General features: G+C 35.7%; 1 protein-coding gene across 6 annotated transcripts in view; it reads left to right on the top strand.

Annotated features, from left to right (window-relative positions):
* DMXL2 (Dmx like 2) overlaps positions 1-18,414 on the top strand; it is a 141,726-nt gene that overhangs the window by 22,566 nt on the left and 100,746 nt on the right. For 5 of the 6 annotated variants that reach the window (XM_073877007.1, XM_025883765.2, XM_073877006.1 and 2 more), the window contains exons 2-6: positions 4,515-4,640; positions 7,590-7,661; positions 10,235-10,313; positions 11,182-11,317; positions 11,960-12,026. In XM_073877007.1, coding sequence (XP_073733108.1) covers positions 4,515-4,640; positions 7,590-7,661; positions 10,235-10,313; positions 11,182-11,317; positions 11,960-12,026 — 480 coding nt within the window. Of the gene's footprint in view, positions 1-4,514; positions 4,641-7,589; positions 7,662-10,234; positions 10,314-11,181; positions 11,318-11,959; positions 12,027-18,414 lie in introns of those variants that run through there. The other variant, XM_073877008.1, reaches the window with a different exon arrangement.

Genomic DNA, 18,414 nt, shown 5'->3' with positions numbered 1-18,414 from the left:
TTTCTCCTTCCTAAAAGGATGGATTTATTGTCCAAAACTAAGGTTAAAACAAGTGAGGATTAATATATTTGAAGCGTGTCTTTGACATGAGGGCCTGTGCTACAGAATAATCTCTTGTTATGACTTATTGTCAGCTGGTTATTCTTTATCATAAGGACAGTCCAGTCCTTTCATAAAAGAAATCCTCCCACATGAATGGATGGAAAGTGTGTTTTTCTAAGATGCTTTCCTTTTCATAGGCCTTATCTATGTGTTGGGGCCAAACCATATTCTTGACTTTGAGATAAAATATTTTATAGGTCAGTACCATTGTAAGTGCAGGATGCTGGTATGTGGTGCTTTGGCACAGGAGTGGTTCTGCCAAGAGCCCAAGGGAAGAAGAACCTGGTTAACGGATTCCATTTCCTGCAGAAAAGGCTTGCTGCCCCCTTTTCTGTTTTCCAGTAATGATCCTATGGCTTATCTCCCATATGTGGAGTAGTTTATACTCTGCTAAATCAGTGATATTTCATTTACCTGGTACAGAGGAGCCCACTCCATATTCCCTGGGTTCATTTTGGTATTTGTGTGTGTCTCAGTGAGTACCTTCTTTTACTTCTGCACTATAAATTCTTCCTCTAGTAAGACTGAATTCTGAAAAAGAAGAAACAAAATTGCTTTTGACCTAAAATTGAGAGACTGCGAATCTCTTGAATAATTACAGCTTTTGTATAAACCTTCTTAGTTGGGTTTTACTGAGTACTTATTCTGTGCTAGGTGCTGTGGTAAATACTTGGGATTACAAAGATGAACATGGGCCTTCTAGCTCTAAGAGTAGAGGTGGGTGAGGTATGGGAAAGAGCGGGAGCTTTATTCCTAGCAAATGAACCCTCACTATATGAACTTGGGCAGACTATTTACCCTTTCTGGGCTTCAGTTTCTCCATCTAGAAAAGGTGGCCTGTGAAGATACAGTGTTCATGAAGACCTAGCTGATTGCCTTATTTTAGTAAATACTCAGTAAATGGTGAATTATTAAGGAGGGCTTTGGTAGATTCCCTTCTGGTAGGTCTTCTAAATCCATGATACTGTTAGGCTGGAAAATCAGTCAAAATCTTTCTTTCCTTTTGTAGCTGCCCTTGTAAATTTGGCCAGATTATTAGCAATGAGGTTATGTCATCTGTCTGAACTCCATGTTCTTTGACTAGGTTTCCAGGTACTGAGACTTTTGGAGGCAGAAATTAGGAAGATTTGGATCATGTATTTGTTATACATATATTTATTGAAGACTACTTCTGCTAGGTGCTGGGAGTGCAGTGGTAAACAGGACATGGTTGCTTGCTTTGATGGACATTTTAGTGTGGTGGGAACTTGACAGATATTAAACACGTGTTTATATAAATCATTAAAAAATCTTGTGAGCCTTCAGTTATAGAATGCATGTGATTCAATCTTGACTGATTATGAGGCCCCTGTTTTTCCCTGCTTTAGACTCTTTAGATAAAGAGTAATAATAGTTTTCCTCTGTACTTTTGCAAGATGTTTGTGTGCCAGCAGTTTAGGGGGTTCTGTTCTAGCCGTGACCATGGATATTGTATAAAATTGTAGGCATTGCCTAGTTGTGGATCCAGGAATCCAGGACCAGACACACTTGTTCCATTTTGATGGGAATTACTAGTTTGATGAGGAATTCGGGACCATGTTAGACTAGTGGCCTCTCAGCTTTTAGTAGCTACATAGTGTTCCAGTATATGGATATTCAGTAATTTATTTAACCTCCCCTACTGATGGGCAGTATGATTATCTTCAGTTTTTGCTGCTGTAAGTAAGTATGCTTATAGGGTAAAAGAAAGACTTGTTTGATCTAAGGGTATATTGTATTTAAAATTTTGGTAGATATTGTCAAATTCTTTTATCCATGAAGATTGTGTTTTAATAAGTCTGGGGTGGGACTAAGCAGTTTGTATGTTTAATGGGTTCCTTAGGTGATTTTGATGCAGCCAGGTTTGAGAACTATTGCAGGATCAGAAAAATGGCAAGATTCCCTACAGCAGAGGAGTATGGTGCATGTCCGTTGGAAAAGATCTGGCAATTATGAATATTTAGGAAAGAGTAAACATCCTTTTTGGTAATTGAGCAGTAAAAGCCTATCTATCTTTAGTAGCAGTTGCTCGGAATGGCCCATCTTTAGAGAAGCAGGTATACTAATACCTGGATATTTTAGGTGTCTTTGATGTACAATGTGGGGAAAAATAGCCTAAGAATTTTAAGGACTGGAGTTTGAACAACTTCTGTTTACTAACTATATAATCTTAGGCAAATTAACGAACTTTATACAATGATAATGATAATATCTTCCTTTAAATTTGTTGGAAAGATTAAAGTGGGGAGTGATGTAACATCTATTGATTACCTTCTGTCTTCTGCTGGTATTTTGTGGATCTCTCTGTCATGGCAGTTTGTCATTTAGTTGTGACTGGTGGTGATTCACTTGGTTATCTTCCCATTAGACTCTCTGGAACCACATCTTTGTGTCTGTGTATTCCCAGTCCCTAGCACAGGTTTGGGACATCATGCCCCATTTTTTGTTTGTTTGTCTTGTTTTTCTTAAATGAATGATGTGTGCTAAGCACTATGCAAATAGATTTTCTACTTTAATTTTCATAAGTGTCCTAAGATGTTAATATTATTTCTTCCATTTTACCACAAGGAAATTCTCAGATAGCTTGAGTAACTTATCACTTAGTATGGCAGAACCCAAATTGAAAATCCTGCATACGTGATTTCAAACTAAAGTTTATGCTGTTTTCATCAGTTCACTTTGCTGTGGTAATACTATAAAGCACTTTGGAAATTTTGAAATATTGTTCAAAGGATTATTTTTGTCATTTTAATATATTTTTTTCTATTGAGGTATAATTGACATATAACATTATGTTAGTTTCAGGTGTACAACATAATGATTTGGTATTTGTATACCTTGCAAAATGATCACCACAGTAAGTCCAGTTAACATCTGTCACCATACATAGTTACAGAATTTTTTCCTTTTTTTATGATGATTAATAATATTTTAACAATTAGGGTGATCCAAACATTTTTTTTGCCTACACTCTTTCAGTTTAGCTTTCTTGAATGCATGGTATAGCAAATCTGCCTTGTCTGTAAGAATATACATAGTTATTTCCTCCCATAAGTGACTTTTTGCATATTTCCCTTGCTTAAAATTCTGTCTTTGTTTTTTTTTTTTTTGGTGAACTTCCTCGTACTTATAAATACATGAGTTGAAGATGGTTGGTAGCAGTTATAGGGGGATTTTGGCAACGTGGGAAGTTTTAGTAACCCCTAGAAGTAGTGTTTGTCTTCCTACCTGCTCTTTATCTTCATTTCCCTTTTTCATTAACAGCCATATGTGGACCTCTTCAGAGGTTATGTCTTCACACGTCAGCCCTGGCTGTTGGATGGGGTGTCTGTGTTTTAAGACAGGACTGTATGGCTTAAAGTTGTAGAGAGAGTGGAATAAATTATTTTTAAATTATTTTTTTGGTGTACATATATATACATGTATATATATATGTAGCTTTTAATGGGGCTTTTTCATTTGCGAATGAGATTGTTAGGTTGTTTGGAATATTTAGTCATAAGTTGAGTTCCAGAGAAAAAGGAAAAGTGTCCTCACTCTCTGTCCCTTATGTCTTCATAAAATTCACAAAGTTGCAAAACAGGAATAGCATACATCAAGAAGTGTGGCAATAGGAAGAAACATTTGGTTTTACTCTGAACTAGGGAATTTTCCAGGAACTTAATTTTGTGTTTCATTTTGCAGACTGTATAGTTATACTTGTTAACATTTTATATAAATCAATTTATTTTAAAATTAAATTTATTTTAATTAATTTTTGTGTGTGTGAAGCCACTTTGGGTTGTTGTCCTCTCCCTCACACCTCATAAGGTTGAGGGGAAGGGGCAGGCAGGCTGTTACTCACTGTTAGGCAGTTGGTGAGTTTAAGTTTAGTGTTTGCTTTAGTGCCTGTAATTCTGCCTTGGGGGTTCATGTCTATTTCACTAGCTCTTTAAGCCACGTGGATTTGTGTTGGAAAACGCATAGGATTTCTTTCTTGATCTTTCTCAAGCCTGGTTTGAACCTTGGGAACACAATTGCAGCCTTCACTGCGTTATTACCTTCAGATGAAGGTTTTATTCTTTAGGGTTTACTAAGATGAGCTTTGGAGGGAACCTCTGAACCGAAAGATTTATGACCTGCAGGGACAGAGGCTGTAGTGTTTAAGAACTAGGAGTATCCTTTCTTGTAGTTGTTGAAAGATAACGCATGGGGTGTCATCATCCATTTTTTTTTAATGTGAAATTTGCTTATTTATTGTTCATGTGACTTTTAATGTCTTATTTGGAAATTGATATCTTAATATTTTTACATTAACTATTTTTGTAAAATGTGTCAAAGTATTATGGCAACAAGATCTAAGGTATAATTCACAAGTTTTATATCTTACATACTGCAAAACTTTTCTCTTTTAGGCGTATGGATCAGGCTGTGATATTGTTATTTTGGCAAGTGACTTTGAATGTGTGCAGATCATTCCTGGTGCTAAGCATGGAAACATCCAAGTCAGCTGTGTGGAGTGTTCTAACCAACATGGAAGAGTAAGGGATTTAATTTCCTTATTAACTGTCATCTTTTAATGTATTCTTATTCTTTTATACAAGGGTTGCCTACAATTTCTTATTAATATACCTTGCCTAGATGGTTATTGATAGGAGTGGATAAAGTGATAGGATGTCTACAAATTGTAAGGAGCCATTAAGCTGATAATGTGATAATTATTCTACCCATGTATACAGTCTTTTTTTTTTTTTAAGATTTTATTTATTTATTTTGACAGAGAGAGGGGACACAAGCAGGAGGAGTAGGAGAGGGAGAAGCAGGCTTCCTGCTGAGCAGGGAGCCCGATGTGGAACTCTGTCCCAGGACCTTGGGATCATGACCTGAGCCGAAGGCAGACGCTTAATGACTGAGCCACCCAGGTGCTCCCTACCCATGTATACAGTCTTGAAAGATCTGTAGGCCTCACAATCCTGTGCATACTGATATTCTACCAGTTGATAATTCTAGCAACTATTAACTCAATAGTGGGGAAGTAAACTTTTATCTTCTCTGCATAGCATCCCTTATATTACCCAATTTATAATAGCATCAATTTTTTATCAAGAAATTTAGCAAGTTGTTAGTGTCTAATATAATATTTGTCATAACAGCTGCTTTGTATTGCTTTGTAAAGCTTCTGTTAATGAATGTTTGTTGAGTGAAGAATTTTAAGGTTCATTCATTCAGACTTTCAAACAGAAGGTTTATTTTGAAATAGTTTGCATTTCATCTTATGTACCTCTCCCCCCAAATATACATCAAATGTAATATATATCAAATTTGGTTATATGGGGCGCCTGGGTGGCTCAGTCAGTTAAGCGTCTGCCTTTGGCTTGGGTCATGATCCTGGGGTCCTGGGATCGAGCCCCACATCAGGCTCCCTGCTCAGCGGAGAGCCTGCTTCTCCCTCTCCCTCTGCCTGCCACTCTGCCTACTTGTGCTCTCTCTCTATCTCTCTGTCAAATAAATAAATAAAATCTTTAAAAAAATTTTTTTTGGTTATATGTAAAGCAAATAGAGCATATTCTCTGTATACTCTAGCAGTTAAGTAAGGCCAGTGTTGTGTAGAAGAGTTAAATGTACAATATAAAAATGAACTTTTCTTGTAATAATTGTAATAATTTAGTCTTAGTGTTCTAGAAATTGTTCTTTACTGAGAAGTAACAAATTTTATCAAGGATATGTTAAAACGGAATTTTCTTGGTGATAAATAGTAATGTTGCAAATTTATGCCAAATAATAAATTAGTATTATAATATTTTTTAGTGTCCCGCCCAACTGCTTGTATCAAGCTTTTAGTATTTGTGTAAATGTGGCATGATATGATAGTCTAGTGATATCATTGATCTCGTATTGAAACACTGAATTTCCTGGTGTTTTTTAATACTTATTTCTTGCTTTTCTGATTTTTTCCCCAGTTCCCCCCCCCAAGCATTGCTTATTGTTTAGAAAACACTGAGAGTGCCAGATTTCTTTCATTAATTTTTCATTGCTCATCTCCCTAAGCCAAATAGGGTATCTTTAAACCTGCTTAGAATTGTATGATAGTTGTCAGAGATGAGTTTGAATAAATTATTTGTGTGCTGGTGACAGTCACAATAATCTGAGAGCAAAGTTTCTTTTCGTATATAAGTCCTTGGTGTTCATAACCATGTTTCCACTTTTCCTTACTTACCTGGTTGAAAATAAAGAAGGCAAAACTGACACCTTTGATTTAGTGTCTTCTCTTGCCATCTTCTTTTATTTCCTTTATTCCCAGTCCTTGTAGTGATAACTTTGCATTGATGATTTTATGTCAGGTAACTATGGTCATTCTTTAATCAGTTGACATGTTGAATGTGATCTTTCTTAGCACTTTTTGCCTAAGTGTTTCCTTCAGCTGGGCATTGTAAGTAGTTTCCTCCCTACAGTTGTGGATTAAAAGCTTTTTCTTGGAACGAGTGTTAGATATTAAGTAACAGTTAAAATCACTTTTTGGTGTGAGAGAGCTCTGAAATGACAGTAGACCTTTTTGGGTGGCCTTAAAAGAACATCCATGTAAATTCGTTTCATAGGTTAACCTTTAGGTCCGGAAGTGTCAGCAGGAATGGTTTTTGGTCTGTTTCCTGTAGTTGATTCACTCTTGACAAGAGGAGTATGAACTGGGAATTGGCTTTCAAGGAATTATTGTAAAGCAGGTTCTGGTAGCTTCCAGGAACAGGGATTTATGTCCCTTTTTATCAGGTATGTGACCTGGAATAAAGTCCGCCTGGCCCCGAAATCTGTAGCTTCAGTCCACTGTAGATGTCTACGTGAGCTCATTCTCTTCGCCTTGAGTGAGGAGATTTCTTCTCCTTAGTCCATCTTCTCTGTTCCTTCTTCTAGATGGTTTTCCCCATTGGTATTTTTTTGTTTTATGGTATAATTAATGTCATTTTGTTTGATATATTTTGAATACCTGTTTAATACTTTCTTGATGTCTTTTTCTACTTCTCATGGTTTTTATATTTTCACTGGATTATGAAATTTCTGACAGATGCACCATTGAAATGTATCATTGTTAATAAAGTTATTCCTATGTTAAAATCTTTTTTAAAAAAGATTTTATTTATTGATTAGAGGGAGAGAGAGCACTAGTGTGTGCATGAGTGGAGGGGAGGGGCAGAGACAAAGGGAGAAGCATGCTCCCTGCTGAGCAGAGAGCCCAATGTTGGGGGCTCGATCCCAGGACCCTGGGACCATGACCTGAGTCGAAGGCAGGCAGACGCTTAACCGACTGAGCCACCCAAGCGCCCCCAGAGAAGAGATTCTTAAGTCTAGTACTTTTTCAATTATATTTATGGAATGGAATAATCATAAATACTGTACTGGGATTGTGTTATATGTAATTAGTTTATACATTATCGTGAAAAGGATGTTGTCTTTATTTTCTTTCCCTAAATGTTAATGCTTTGTTCATTTCTTTTTAGATTGCAGCTTCATATGGTAATGCTGTCTGTATTTTTGAGCCCTTGGGCATAAATTCCCATAAGAGAAATTGTGTAAGTATTAAATGGTAGTAGAAATTTTTTAGAGTTTTAAGTTTAGAATCCAGTCTATAGCAGTGAAGAGCTCCTCAGGAGCTGGTGCTGAAGGTGGTCTGGAACATCCATGTGAAGTTGGTCTGGTGCTTTATAGTAAGATCTTTTACATCCACTAGGAATATGCTTAGACATTTTAGAAGCCTAGTTTTCTACAATATTGCTAATTGAGATTTACCTTGTTAGTTGGGATCTACCTTAGTTAAACTACTAGTATTTCTTGTCTAGATTACCAAAGTAGTGTCTGATATGCTTTATGTCCCTCTCCCCCTTCTCTGTTCTCAACAGCAGGTCATGACACACTTCTGTGCTTAAAACTCCATATTTCTCATAGACTCCAAGCCAAAAAGCCTTAAATTAGACTGTACCCTTTCTTCCCTCCAGTACCCCCTTACCACCTCTCAGAGCTCAACTCCTACTGTTTTTGTCCTCTCTGATGTCACTCCAGCCACACTGGCATTTTTACTGCTCTTTGACCAGTTCTTTTCCGTCTTAGGGTCTTTGCATTGTTTTTTCTCTTGTCTGGAATGTTTTTCTTTCTCCAGATAGCTTTAGGGCCAGCTCCTCCAGATCCTATAAATCTTTGCTCAATAGTACCTTCTCACCGGGGGTCCACCCGTTTTAAAAATTGCCATTTGCTTCTGCCACCCTTATTTTAACCCCCAGCCTCCTATTTTTAACCTTTTTCCATAGTGCTTATCTTGTTTATTTGTTATTTACTGTTGAGAGTGTAAGCTCCATGAAGGTATGTATATGGAGCTTTGTTTCTTTTGTTCACTGATGCATCTGAAGTACTTAGGACAGGATCTGAAACATAACAGATGCTTCTAAATTTTTGTTAATGGAGTTAGGAACTTAGGTAAAGTCACTTATCAGCTAAGTGATCTAACATATCACATTGAGAACTATTCAGATTCACTCTGGGTGCTATATTTTATTTTACTTTATATTCAGAAAACCTTATATGGTTAGAATCGTTAACCCTTTTAAAAAGTACTGCATTCATTAAGACTCCGTTATCACTCACAAATAGTCAAAACTGCCTGTGTGAAATCTGAATGCCAAGAGTATGTATTTACCAGGAATTTTTAAAAAGTGTATTCTTAAATGCATTAAAAAAGTAGATTTGATACATTTCATTCAATCTATGTATTTGATTATTTCTTTTCATATTTTAAAAAAGTACAAATTAAAATATAGTATTAGGAAGTGGATATCAAATTTGAGAGTGCTTAAGAGTCACCTATAGTACATATTAAAATTCAGATTTCAGGCCTCACCCTCAATATTTCTTCTGTGGAGTTGGCCTACATATTGCACTGTGAGAAATACTAAAGGAAGGAATATCAGGGATGCCTGTAGTTGGGGATGATTTGATTATTACTCTAAAATGGATCTATTGAGAAGTATTTAAAATGCTCTTTTGACTTTTGTTTGGTCAGCAATGGTAGGGTTAAAAAAAAGCATTTAAAAATTTTAAATTATTTTTGGATAATGAAATTCAGGTTTTGCAGTAATTTTAAAATTCTGCTTCTTGATAGTCATATTATCTTGAATGAAGCATTTAAGTATTCAGAAAATATAAAGAGAGAGTGAATTTTTGTGTATTAAACTATTATTGCCAAGCAATTAATGTATAACTTGCCTAAGGTGACATGGCTTTACATTGCACTATACTTTCACAAAAGGACATTTTATATTTATGTGCTACAAAGAAATATCTAAACTTTTTTTCAGTTACTCTATTTCATGGCACAGGCCTTTGACTTTTATACTTTAAAACTTCTTTCTACCTTTTAGTATGAAAATGGTAAGAAAAAAAGATGGAAGTTATTCAAATGAATACAACATACGTCATATGGGTTTATGGACTGTATATATTGTATAGTTCAAATTTGCTGACTTTGGGAGATATTTCTAGTTTATTTTAGACATTGAGTCCATAGGATTATGATAATTTGTACTTCTTTCTAATGTGCATTCATTTTGTTTTCACAAACGAGTGTCTGCCTATGTTCCAGCCATTGCAGCACTCAGGACATAAAGCTTATTATGGCATAATTACTTCCGCAAAGAGTTGGAGTTTAATAGGAAAGTCAGATGTATGAATGAGTAATACTCCAGTGTGACCACTGTTAGAATGGTAGAATGTAAAGAGTGCTCTGAGTGCTGCCAGGGTGTCAGAAGAGGCCCCTCTGCAGAGGGGATGATGTAGCTGGGTCTTGATGGAAGCATAGCAGTTTGCAGGTGGAGTGAGAGAAACAGCATATCCTAAGTATGTGAATGTGATTATAGACGTGGAAGGAAGCCTGAGACAGTATGCTTTGGGCATGGCAAGTGGCTTGATATGGTAGAATAAATAATAAGTGGAACTATCAGAAGTTATTTTAGAAACAGTATTTTGAAAATAATAGTGAAATATTTATACCTTTATTTTAGATCATAAGGTCTTAAGTCAAAGAAAATGATAAAATGGGAGTACTTATGGATATTACTTTAAAAACCTGTTTTTCTTTTTTATTTCTATGTTTCAGCAACTCAAGTGTCAGTGGCTTAAAACTGGGCAGTTTTTTTTGAGCTCTGTGACATACAATTTAGCCTGGGACCCTCAAGGTATTTAGTGATTATATTTAGAAATTATAAAGAGTTAATATTGGTTTTAAATGTATGATTACGATTACAATAGTCTCTCATAATAAGAAAGTTATCAGTAGTGTATTTTCTTTTTGCTAGTGGATGAGTGTGTATTTTTTTTCTCGGTATACACTGCTTTGTACAGTGCTTAATTTACTATTACTTCTGTGCTTTTTCCCGCCTGCCTTTGAATATCTTATTCCAAGAAACAGTGATGATTTGTTTCCTTAGTTAACATGTGCTGTCCTTTACTGTTACTGTATTTAGTAAGAAATAAAATCAGAAATAGGGCTAAAAAACCCCCGTATCTTGTTTTATTATTTGTGTTTTAGGAAATTATTGTCTTTAAATTTGAAAGATTAGAAGCCTCTAATGAGAATAGCTGTTGCCTCTTTTTACATTCATGATTAATGAAGGTAATTTCTGTATTCCATGTAGAGAAACAAATTCCATTAATCCATTAATCTTCAGTTAAGTGTTATATCCTGAGAACATTCTGTGTTTATATATCAGAGCTTTTTGGGTTTGTTTTGTTATTGTACTTTTGCTTTGCCTTGCTTTGCTTTCCTTCCTTCCTTTTCTTCCTTTCTTTAGATTTACCTGATACAAAATAGCTCTTTAGCTCTTTGCCAGTAAGCTCTTCTTTTTTGTTCTCAAGTCTCTCCTGAGAACTACTCTCTTGGGTAGTGGATTCTTGGATTTGAAATGGATATGCCCCAAGTATTTTTCATAGACAGTATTGCTTATTTTTCACAGAGTAGTTTATAGACCTAAATACAAGCCCGCATATGCATTTCTTTCTCCAGATAATCCTTGCTTATTCATCAGAACTTTATTTAAATTTCAGATAACAGATTGTTGACAGCAACTGATTCTATTCAGTTGTGGGCTCCTCCAGGAGATGACATTCTGGAAGAGGAGGAAGAAATTGATAATAAAATGCCTCCAGTTTTAAATGATTGGAAGTGCATCTGGCAGTGCAAGTTTGTATCTATGTTGTTCTGTTCATTAATTTAAAAAAAAGCTTCCTAAAATATATTCCCTTTCATAGTGATCTCTATTTTTTGACAGTACTATTATATTTAGAAGCTTAGAAAGTGGACCTTTTCTAACCAGAACCCATTATAATATTATCCTTCAGTCTTTGTTGCAGTTGATTGTTTGAAAAAAAGCAAAAATATTTTCATAGTTATAACCTCAAAACTTGGCTAGATAAGGTTGACACGTGGGAATTACTCATTAATGGATGAAATATGGATGGGGATGGGGAAGGGGATGAAAGTTACCAGTCACTCTTAAGTGGAAGAATGGCTATACCATTGACAGTATGGATTATGTGAAGGGGACCGATTAGCCAGGGAGGATGGTGAGCTCAGTTTTTAACATGTTATATTGAAGATGTTGGTGGGACATATAGGTGAAGCTATCTTTTAGGCATGTTGATTGCATTCTTTGGATCCCCAAAATGAACTTCAGATTAGTTTTATTAATTAATTTGTATTTTTGGGGAGGTGAAATTTTTTATTTTTAGAAAACACTCTTGTTAAGAAAATCTTATTTTGACCATTTATATATACAGTGTTCCAGATTTTAAAAATGCTGACTGTTTAACTTTGTTTTTTTAGAACCTCAGTGTCTGTACATTTGATGGAATGGTCCCCTGATGGTGAATATTTTGCTACTGCTGGAAAGGTAAAGAACCAAATAAAACATAAAAGAAACAGAACAATTAAAAACGTTCCTTTTTCATTCCCATTTTCAGGTTTTTCATCTGTAAAATTGGGATAATCCTACTCTGCAAAGCTGGTCAGAGGAATAGTGATAGTTATTTGTGAAAGATCTGGTATGTTCCCCATAGGTAGTAGGCACTTGGGAAAATAAAGGACTGCTGCTGCTGCTGTTGTTCTTATTATTATTTGACCTTTCTTTAAAACTTACATTTTTTTAAAATTAACTTTTATGTTTAAAGAATAGTACATGTAAGTTAATTTAAAAAGCGAAATAGTACTACTAGATTCACACTGCAAAGAAGCATTCCTTTTTTATTTTTATTTTTTTAAAGATTTTATTTATTTATTTGACAGAGAGAGAGACAGCGAGAGCAGGAACACAAGCAGGGGGGAGTGGGAGAGGGAGAAGCAGGCTTCCTGCTGAGAAGGGAGCCCGATGTGGGGCTCCATCCCAGGACCCTGGGATCATGACCTGAGCCAAAGGCAGACGCTTAACGACTGAGCCACCCAGGCATCCCAGAAGCACTCCTTTCACCCCCTTCTTAATTCCTGTGTCCTGGAGACAGTTATTCATCAAATTGTGTATTTTGGTATTTCCTTTTATGTTCCTAAAATAACTTGCTTATGCTCCCATTTCTTAACTTGTTTTCCTTTTACAGTGTTATGTATCCTCTCTTGCCTTCCTGCTATGGAAGCTGAGACTTGAGTCCTCTAGCTGTTGTCCCCATCTCCACTTTTGCTACATACACGTATTCACTTTCTTTCCTCCTATCTTCCTGCTGTAGATAGCTCACAATATTTGGGTAAATGTTCACATTGTTAAGATTGTGTAAAATACTCTTCACAGAATAATTACTTTGGAGTTACCAGTTACTTTGTTTTATTCTTTGCTTCATTTTCTATATACCTAATTCATCTGAAAACCTCTGGCTGTCTTTGGATCTCCGCTGGGTGGTGTAATCCCACCTAGGAGGTGTCCTGAAAAGGTGTGTTCTCTTTGCCCCACTCTGGCTTAGTTGCTCTCCAAGCCTAAAATAGGAGAGCTACCATTTTTGAATTTTCTTTTACCAACCTCAGGAGATTCTCTTTGCCCTGTTTCTTAGCATCATTTATCTTCTTTCCTTGCTCTGATGGAGATACCCTCTAAGTAGGTTCCTGAGAAGGGTGAATGGGCAAAAAAATTTTTAAGGCATTGCAAAGCCTAAACAATTATTCTTCTTTTATGTTTGATTTGGCTGGACATAGAATTGGGTTGAAACTTTTCTCTGAGAATTTTTTATGTCCTAGCTCTGTTGCCTTTTAGCTACCAGTATTGCTATTTGAGAAGTACAGTGCCATTAGGACTGCACTTCCCCCATCTCCAGCTTGTAGAGGTTTTAAAAATCTTCCCCTTATCCTTGGTGTTCTGAAATTTCAAGATGATGTCATGGTATGGGTTAATACCCATCACCTGGCTTTCACTTTGAAATAATTTTTTCCTGCTATCACATTTTTAATTTTCAAGAATTTTTTTTCTTATTCTATGAATGTTCATTTTTAAGTTATAAAATATTTTTTTTAAAGATTTTATTTATTCATTTGAGATACAGAGATACAGACAGAGAACGCATGAGCAGGGAGAGAGGCAGAGGGAGAAGCAGGCTCCTTGCTGAGCCAGGAGCCCGATGTGGGGCTCGATCCCATGACCCTGAGATCATGACCTGAGCCAAAGGCAGATGCTTAACCATCTGAGCCACCCAGGCACCCCAAGTTATAAAATATTTTATAAGTATAAAGGAATATATTTGAAGTATATATATATAACATATGTAGTATAATAATACACATGTACCTACTACTGATTTGGGACAAAGAACATAAACTGATGAGTTCCTTATCATCCTGCTTGCATCTTCTCTTTCCCCTCCCACCCAGACAACCAGAATCCTGCATTTTATGTCTTATTTCATTTTTTTTTAGTTTCACATGTATAAATTCCCAAATAGTATAATGTTTAGTTTTGCATGGTTTTGAACTTATAAAAATTGTACCATAAAGTTATTGAAATACAGCTTCAAGATATTAAAAAATAAATTTGTGATAATTGCTATCATGTACTTCTGGGTTAATGCTTCAGTAACAAAAAATTACATTTAAAAATCACTAGGTAAAGTTTTAATTGTACTTAATTGTTGTATATGGAATTAAAACTTTTATATTACACTACAAGGGAAGAAGAGGTTTTCCAAGAACACCATAATTCACCCTTTTTGGCTTAATCTCTAGTTGTAAACCACTGAACCGTTTTGTCCTGAGTAATTAGTTGGCCCAGAGGCAGTTGCTCAACAGGTGAGATTATAGACAGGAAGAATGCACAATATTGTAGACAGAAAGACTGCAGCCATGTGCAGTTTGTTAGTGAACTAATAACTAACGATTTGAAAGTAGCAAGGTGTGTCAAAAAACATTTTGAGATATTTACAGCAACTGTCCTGTAATACTAAGACATCTGTGATTTCTCTTAGAGATAAAGTCATAGGTGCCACTAATACTACTTTGGTTTGTTGCTTATATTCATAACTGAAATTTAGCATTTCTTTCAGTTAGCAGTTATGAAAATAGAGAAGTAATTGTTTTTCACCACTCAAGTTCATGGTAACCCTGGGTCTTAGTTGGGGTTTCTCAAGAAGCAGATCCCGAGACAGGGATTCCAGTATAAGTAAGTAATAGGGAGATGATCACCAAGAAATACACTGGATTTGAGGCATAGAAGCAAGGGTGCTTCATAAGGGGTACATTATCACGCAAGTGATGAACAAGCTTGGATGTCTGGGCAATTCTGGGAGCCAGTGTTCCTCACAACATCGTGTTCCTCACGCATGTTCCTCATACACATTGGTTGTTGGTTGGGGGCTAGTTAGGGCAGGGCATTAATTCTCAGCACTCAAAAACAACTAGAAAACCTCAGGCAAAGATATGTAGATACTGTCAGTTAGAACTGGCACACTAAAATGCTAAGACATGAGTGGATACAGGATATATAAAAAATATCTTTTCTATCTTGAATTCTGTCCCTAGGCCCCTTGAGTTGGGGGCCTCAGGTAAAGAACTGGTGACCTAAAATCTGGACATTTGTTTTTGTCTTCCACATTTATTCATGTGGAATTCATGTGGAATAATTTTTGGATATGGTTTGAGGCAGAGGTCGTTTGATTTTTTTCTGTATGGATCTCCAGTTCAGCACAATTTATTGAAGTCTCTTCTTTCTTCATTGCTCTGTATTACCACTTTTGTCATAGAATCCAATGTCCATATTTATGTGGGTCTGTTTCTGGGTTATTTTCTCTCACTGGCCTTTTCTTACACCAGCCACCTGTCTTAATTGCTATAGCTTTTAAATTGCCTTGATTATCTGGTAGAGGATGTCCTCCCATCTTTAAGATTATCTTATCTGTTCTTGGCCCTTTTTATTTTCAAATTAGTGATTCGGTAAGTAGTGGAATTACTGGATCATACGGTATTTCTGTTTTTAATTTTTCGAGGAACCTCATACTGTTTTCTACTGTGGCTATATCAGTTTTTGTTTCCACCACCAGTGCACGAGGGTTCCTTTTTCTCCACATCCTTGCCAGGCCCTTTGTATTTTCGTGTAAATTTTAGGATGAGCCTGATAAGTTTTATTTATTTATTTTATTTTTTTAAAGGCTTTATTTATTTATTTTTGAGAGAGAGAGAGCATGAGCAGGGGGAGGGGCAAAGGCCGAGGGAGAAGCAGACTCCCCACTGAGCAGGGAGCCTAAGCAGAAGGCAGAGACACTTTAACGGACTGAGCCACCCAGGGGCCCCGAGCCCGATAAGTTTTAAAAAAACTAACAAAATCTCTTGTGATTTTGATTGGTACTGCATTGACTCAATAGGTCAGTTTGGAGAGAATTGGCATCTTTACAATTGAGTTCCCATCATGAACACAACATAGGCCTTCATTTATTTTAAAACTTTTTATTTTTCTCAGTATTGTTTTATAATATTTTTTGTAGAGGCCCTAAGCATTTATTAGATTTATTCCTAGGTATTTGATGTTTTCAATGTTGTTATAAATGGCATCATTATGTAAATTTCATTTCATAATTGTTAGTGGTAGATAGAAATGCAATTAATTTTTGGTATATTGAGTTTAAACCTAGCAGCCTTACATAGTCACTGATTCTAATAAACCCTCTGGAGACTCCTTTGGTTTTCTATGTCATAACTTTATTTTCTATGAATAATGAGAGTTTTAGTTCATCTTTTCTAACTCTCAATTGTTGTATATCTTTTTTTTATTACAGTATCTAGGACCTCTAGTATAATGTTGAATAAAAGAAGTGAGAGTAGTTGTCTTTAAGGATACCTTTCACTTATTACCTTTAATTATTATGTTTATTGTAGTTGTTCTTTCTCAGAAAAAGGAGATTTCCTTATTTATAGTTGTTAGAGTTTTTTTTTTTTTTTAAATCACAAATGATGTTGAATCTTAGGAAATATTTTCCCTGAATCTACTGAGGTTATCACTTTTACTCTTTCAATAAGATGAAATCGATGGACTTATTTTCAAGTATTAAATAAACCTTGTGTTTCTGGAATAACCTCAACTTGATTATAATGTATTATCCTTGCTGGATTTGGTTTGCTAATATTTTGTTTAGGATTTGTGAGATCTGTGTGTTAGAGTGAAATCTGGCAAGTAATTTTTCCTTTTTTTGTAATGTCCTTGACAGATTTTGATATCAGTGTCATGTTGGCCTCATAAAATGGACTGGAAAGTTCCCTTTTATCTACTCTTATGAAAGAGTTTATGCAAGATTGATGTAGTTTTTTTTAAAAAGTGTGGGATATTTAATTTTTTAATAAACTTATGTTAGAATAGTTTTAGATGTACAGAAAGATTATGAAGATAGCACAGAGAGTTTCCATATACCCCACACCCAATTTCCTCTATTCTTAACATATGTTAGTATACATTTGTTACAAATAATGAACCAATATCAAAGATTGATGTATTTTTTTTTTTAAGATTTTATTTATTTGACAGATGGTTAGAGAGCACAAGCAGGCAGAGTGGCAGGGAGAGGGAGAAGCAGGCTCTCTGCTGATCAGGGAGCCGGATTTGGGGCTCGATCCCAGGACCCCAGGATCATGACCTGAGCCGAAGGCAGCCGCTTAACCGATTGAGCCACCCAGGCGCCCCACAGATTGATGTATTTTTATTCTCAAATATTTGCTGGTGAAGCCATCTGGACCATGAGTTTTCTTTGTGGATTTAGGTTTTTAAATAATTATAGGGCTATTTATATTTTATATTTCTTTTTTATGTCAGTTTTGGTAAGTTATCTAGAATTTGCCAGTTTTATCTAAGTTTTCAAATTTACTGGCATAAAATTGTGTGGAACGTTTTATCTTTCTAATATCTGTAATACATGTGTGATTTCATTTTCATTTTTGATATTTATGCCTTCTCTTTTTCTTGATTCTTCTCACTAAGGGTTTATCAGTTTTGTAAGTCTTTTTGAAGAACTAACTTTTGGTTTTGTAGACCTATGTATTATATGTTTGTTTTTCTGTTTTATTTCTGTTCAGTTCTGTTTTTTTTTTTTTCAAACTTTTTTGGATGGATGTTCAGCCTTTTTTTATTTGTAGTATATACATTTAACACTGTAAATTTCCTTCTAAGCTTCGCTTTATCTCACAAGTTTTTTTAATTCCATAAGTTTTGATATGTATTATTTTCATAATTATTCTAAGCATACATTTTCCCAGTTTTTGTTGTGATTCGTTCTTTGATCCATGAGTTTTCCAGAGAATGGGTTAGAGTTGAGTTCAGTTATGTTGGAGGTGAGGGTAGATGGTGTAGGAGTACTTTACTGGTGGTGACAACTTTTATTTTTCATTATTAAGTAAAACTTGCAAGTAGTTTGTGATGAGGATAATTACTACTACTACTATGACAGCAGCTACTAATGATTGAGTGTTATGTACGAGATCCTGTGCCTCCACAAGGCCTGTGGGACAGGCACTACTCTCCTTGATCTATAGAAAAGGAAACTGCAGCTTGAGAACTTCCTGGAGAAGTTAGAACTAGTGAAAAGGCAGACCTGGGGTTTTAGCCTGGGTGTATTGGGTAGCAAGGCCATACCAGCTCACTTTGTCTTTCACTGAGAAAATGTTTATTACAAGTGTGTTTGTGGGGATTCTTTGAGACCTCGGTTGAGAGTGCCACCTTTTAGCTTCTGCCAAGTACCTGGGGGGCAAGCCAAACTTAAACTAAATTCTCAACTTGGAAGTTGCTGTGCCATGCAGGTAGTGTGAGTTTGGGTGTCAGGGGGCCTGCCTTG

The sequence above is a fragment of the Callorhinus ursinus genome, unplaced genomic scaffold, assembly GCF_003265705.2.
Source record: "Callorhinus ursinus isolate GAN/ISIS: 27379988/994484 unplaced genomic scaffold, GSC_fseal_2.0 scaffold25, whole genome shotgun sequence".
In the NCBI taxonomy this organism is placed as follows: domain Eukaryota; kingdom Metazoa; phylum Chordata; class Mammalia; order Carnivora; family Otariidae; genus Callorhinus; species Callorhinus ursinus.
Note: the sequence above shows the minus strand (reverse complement) of the source record. Positions and strands in the feature narration are given on the sequence as shown.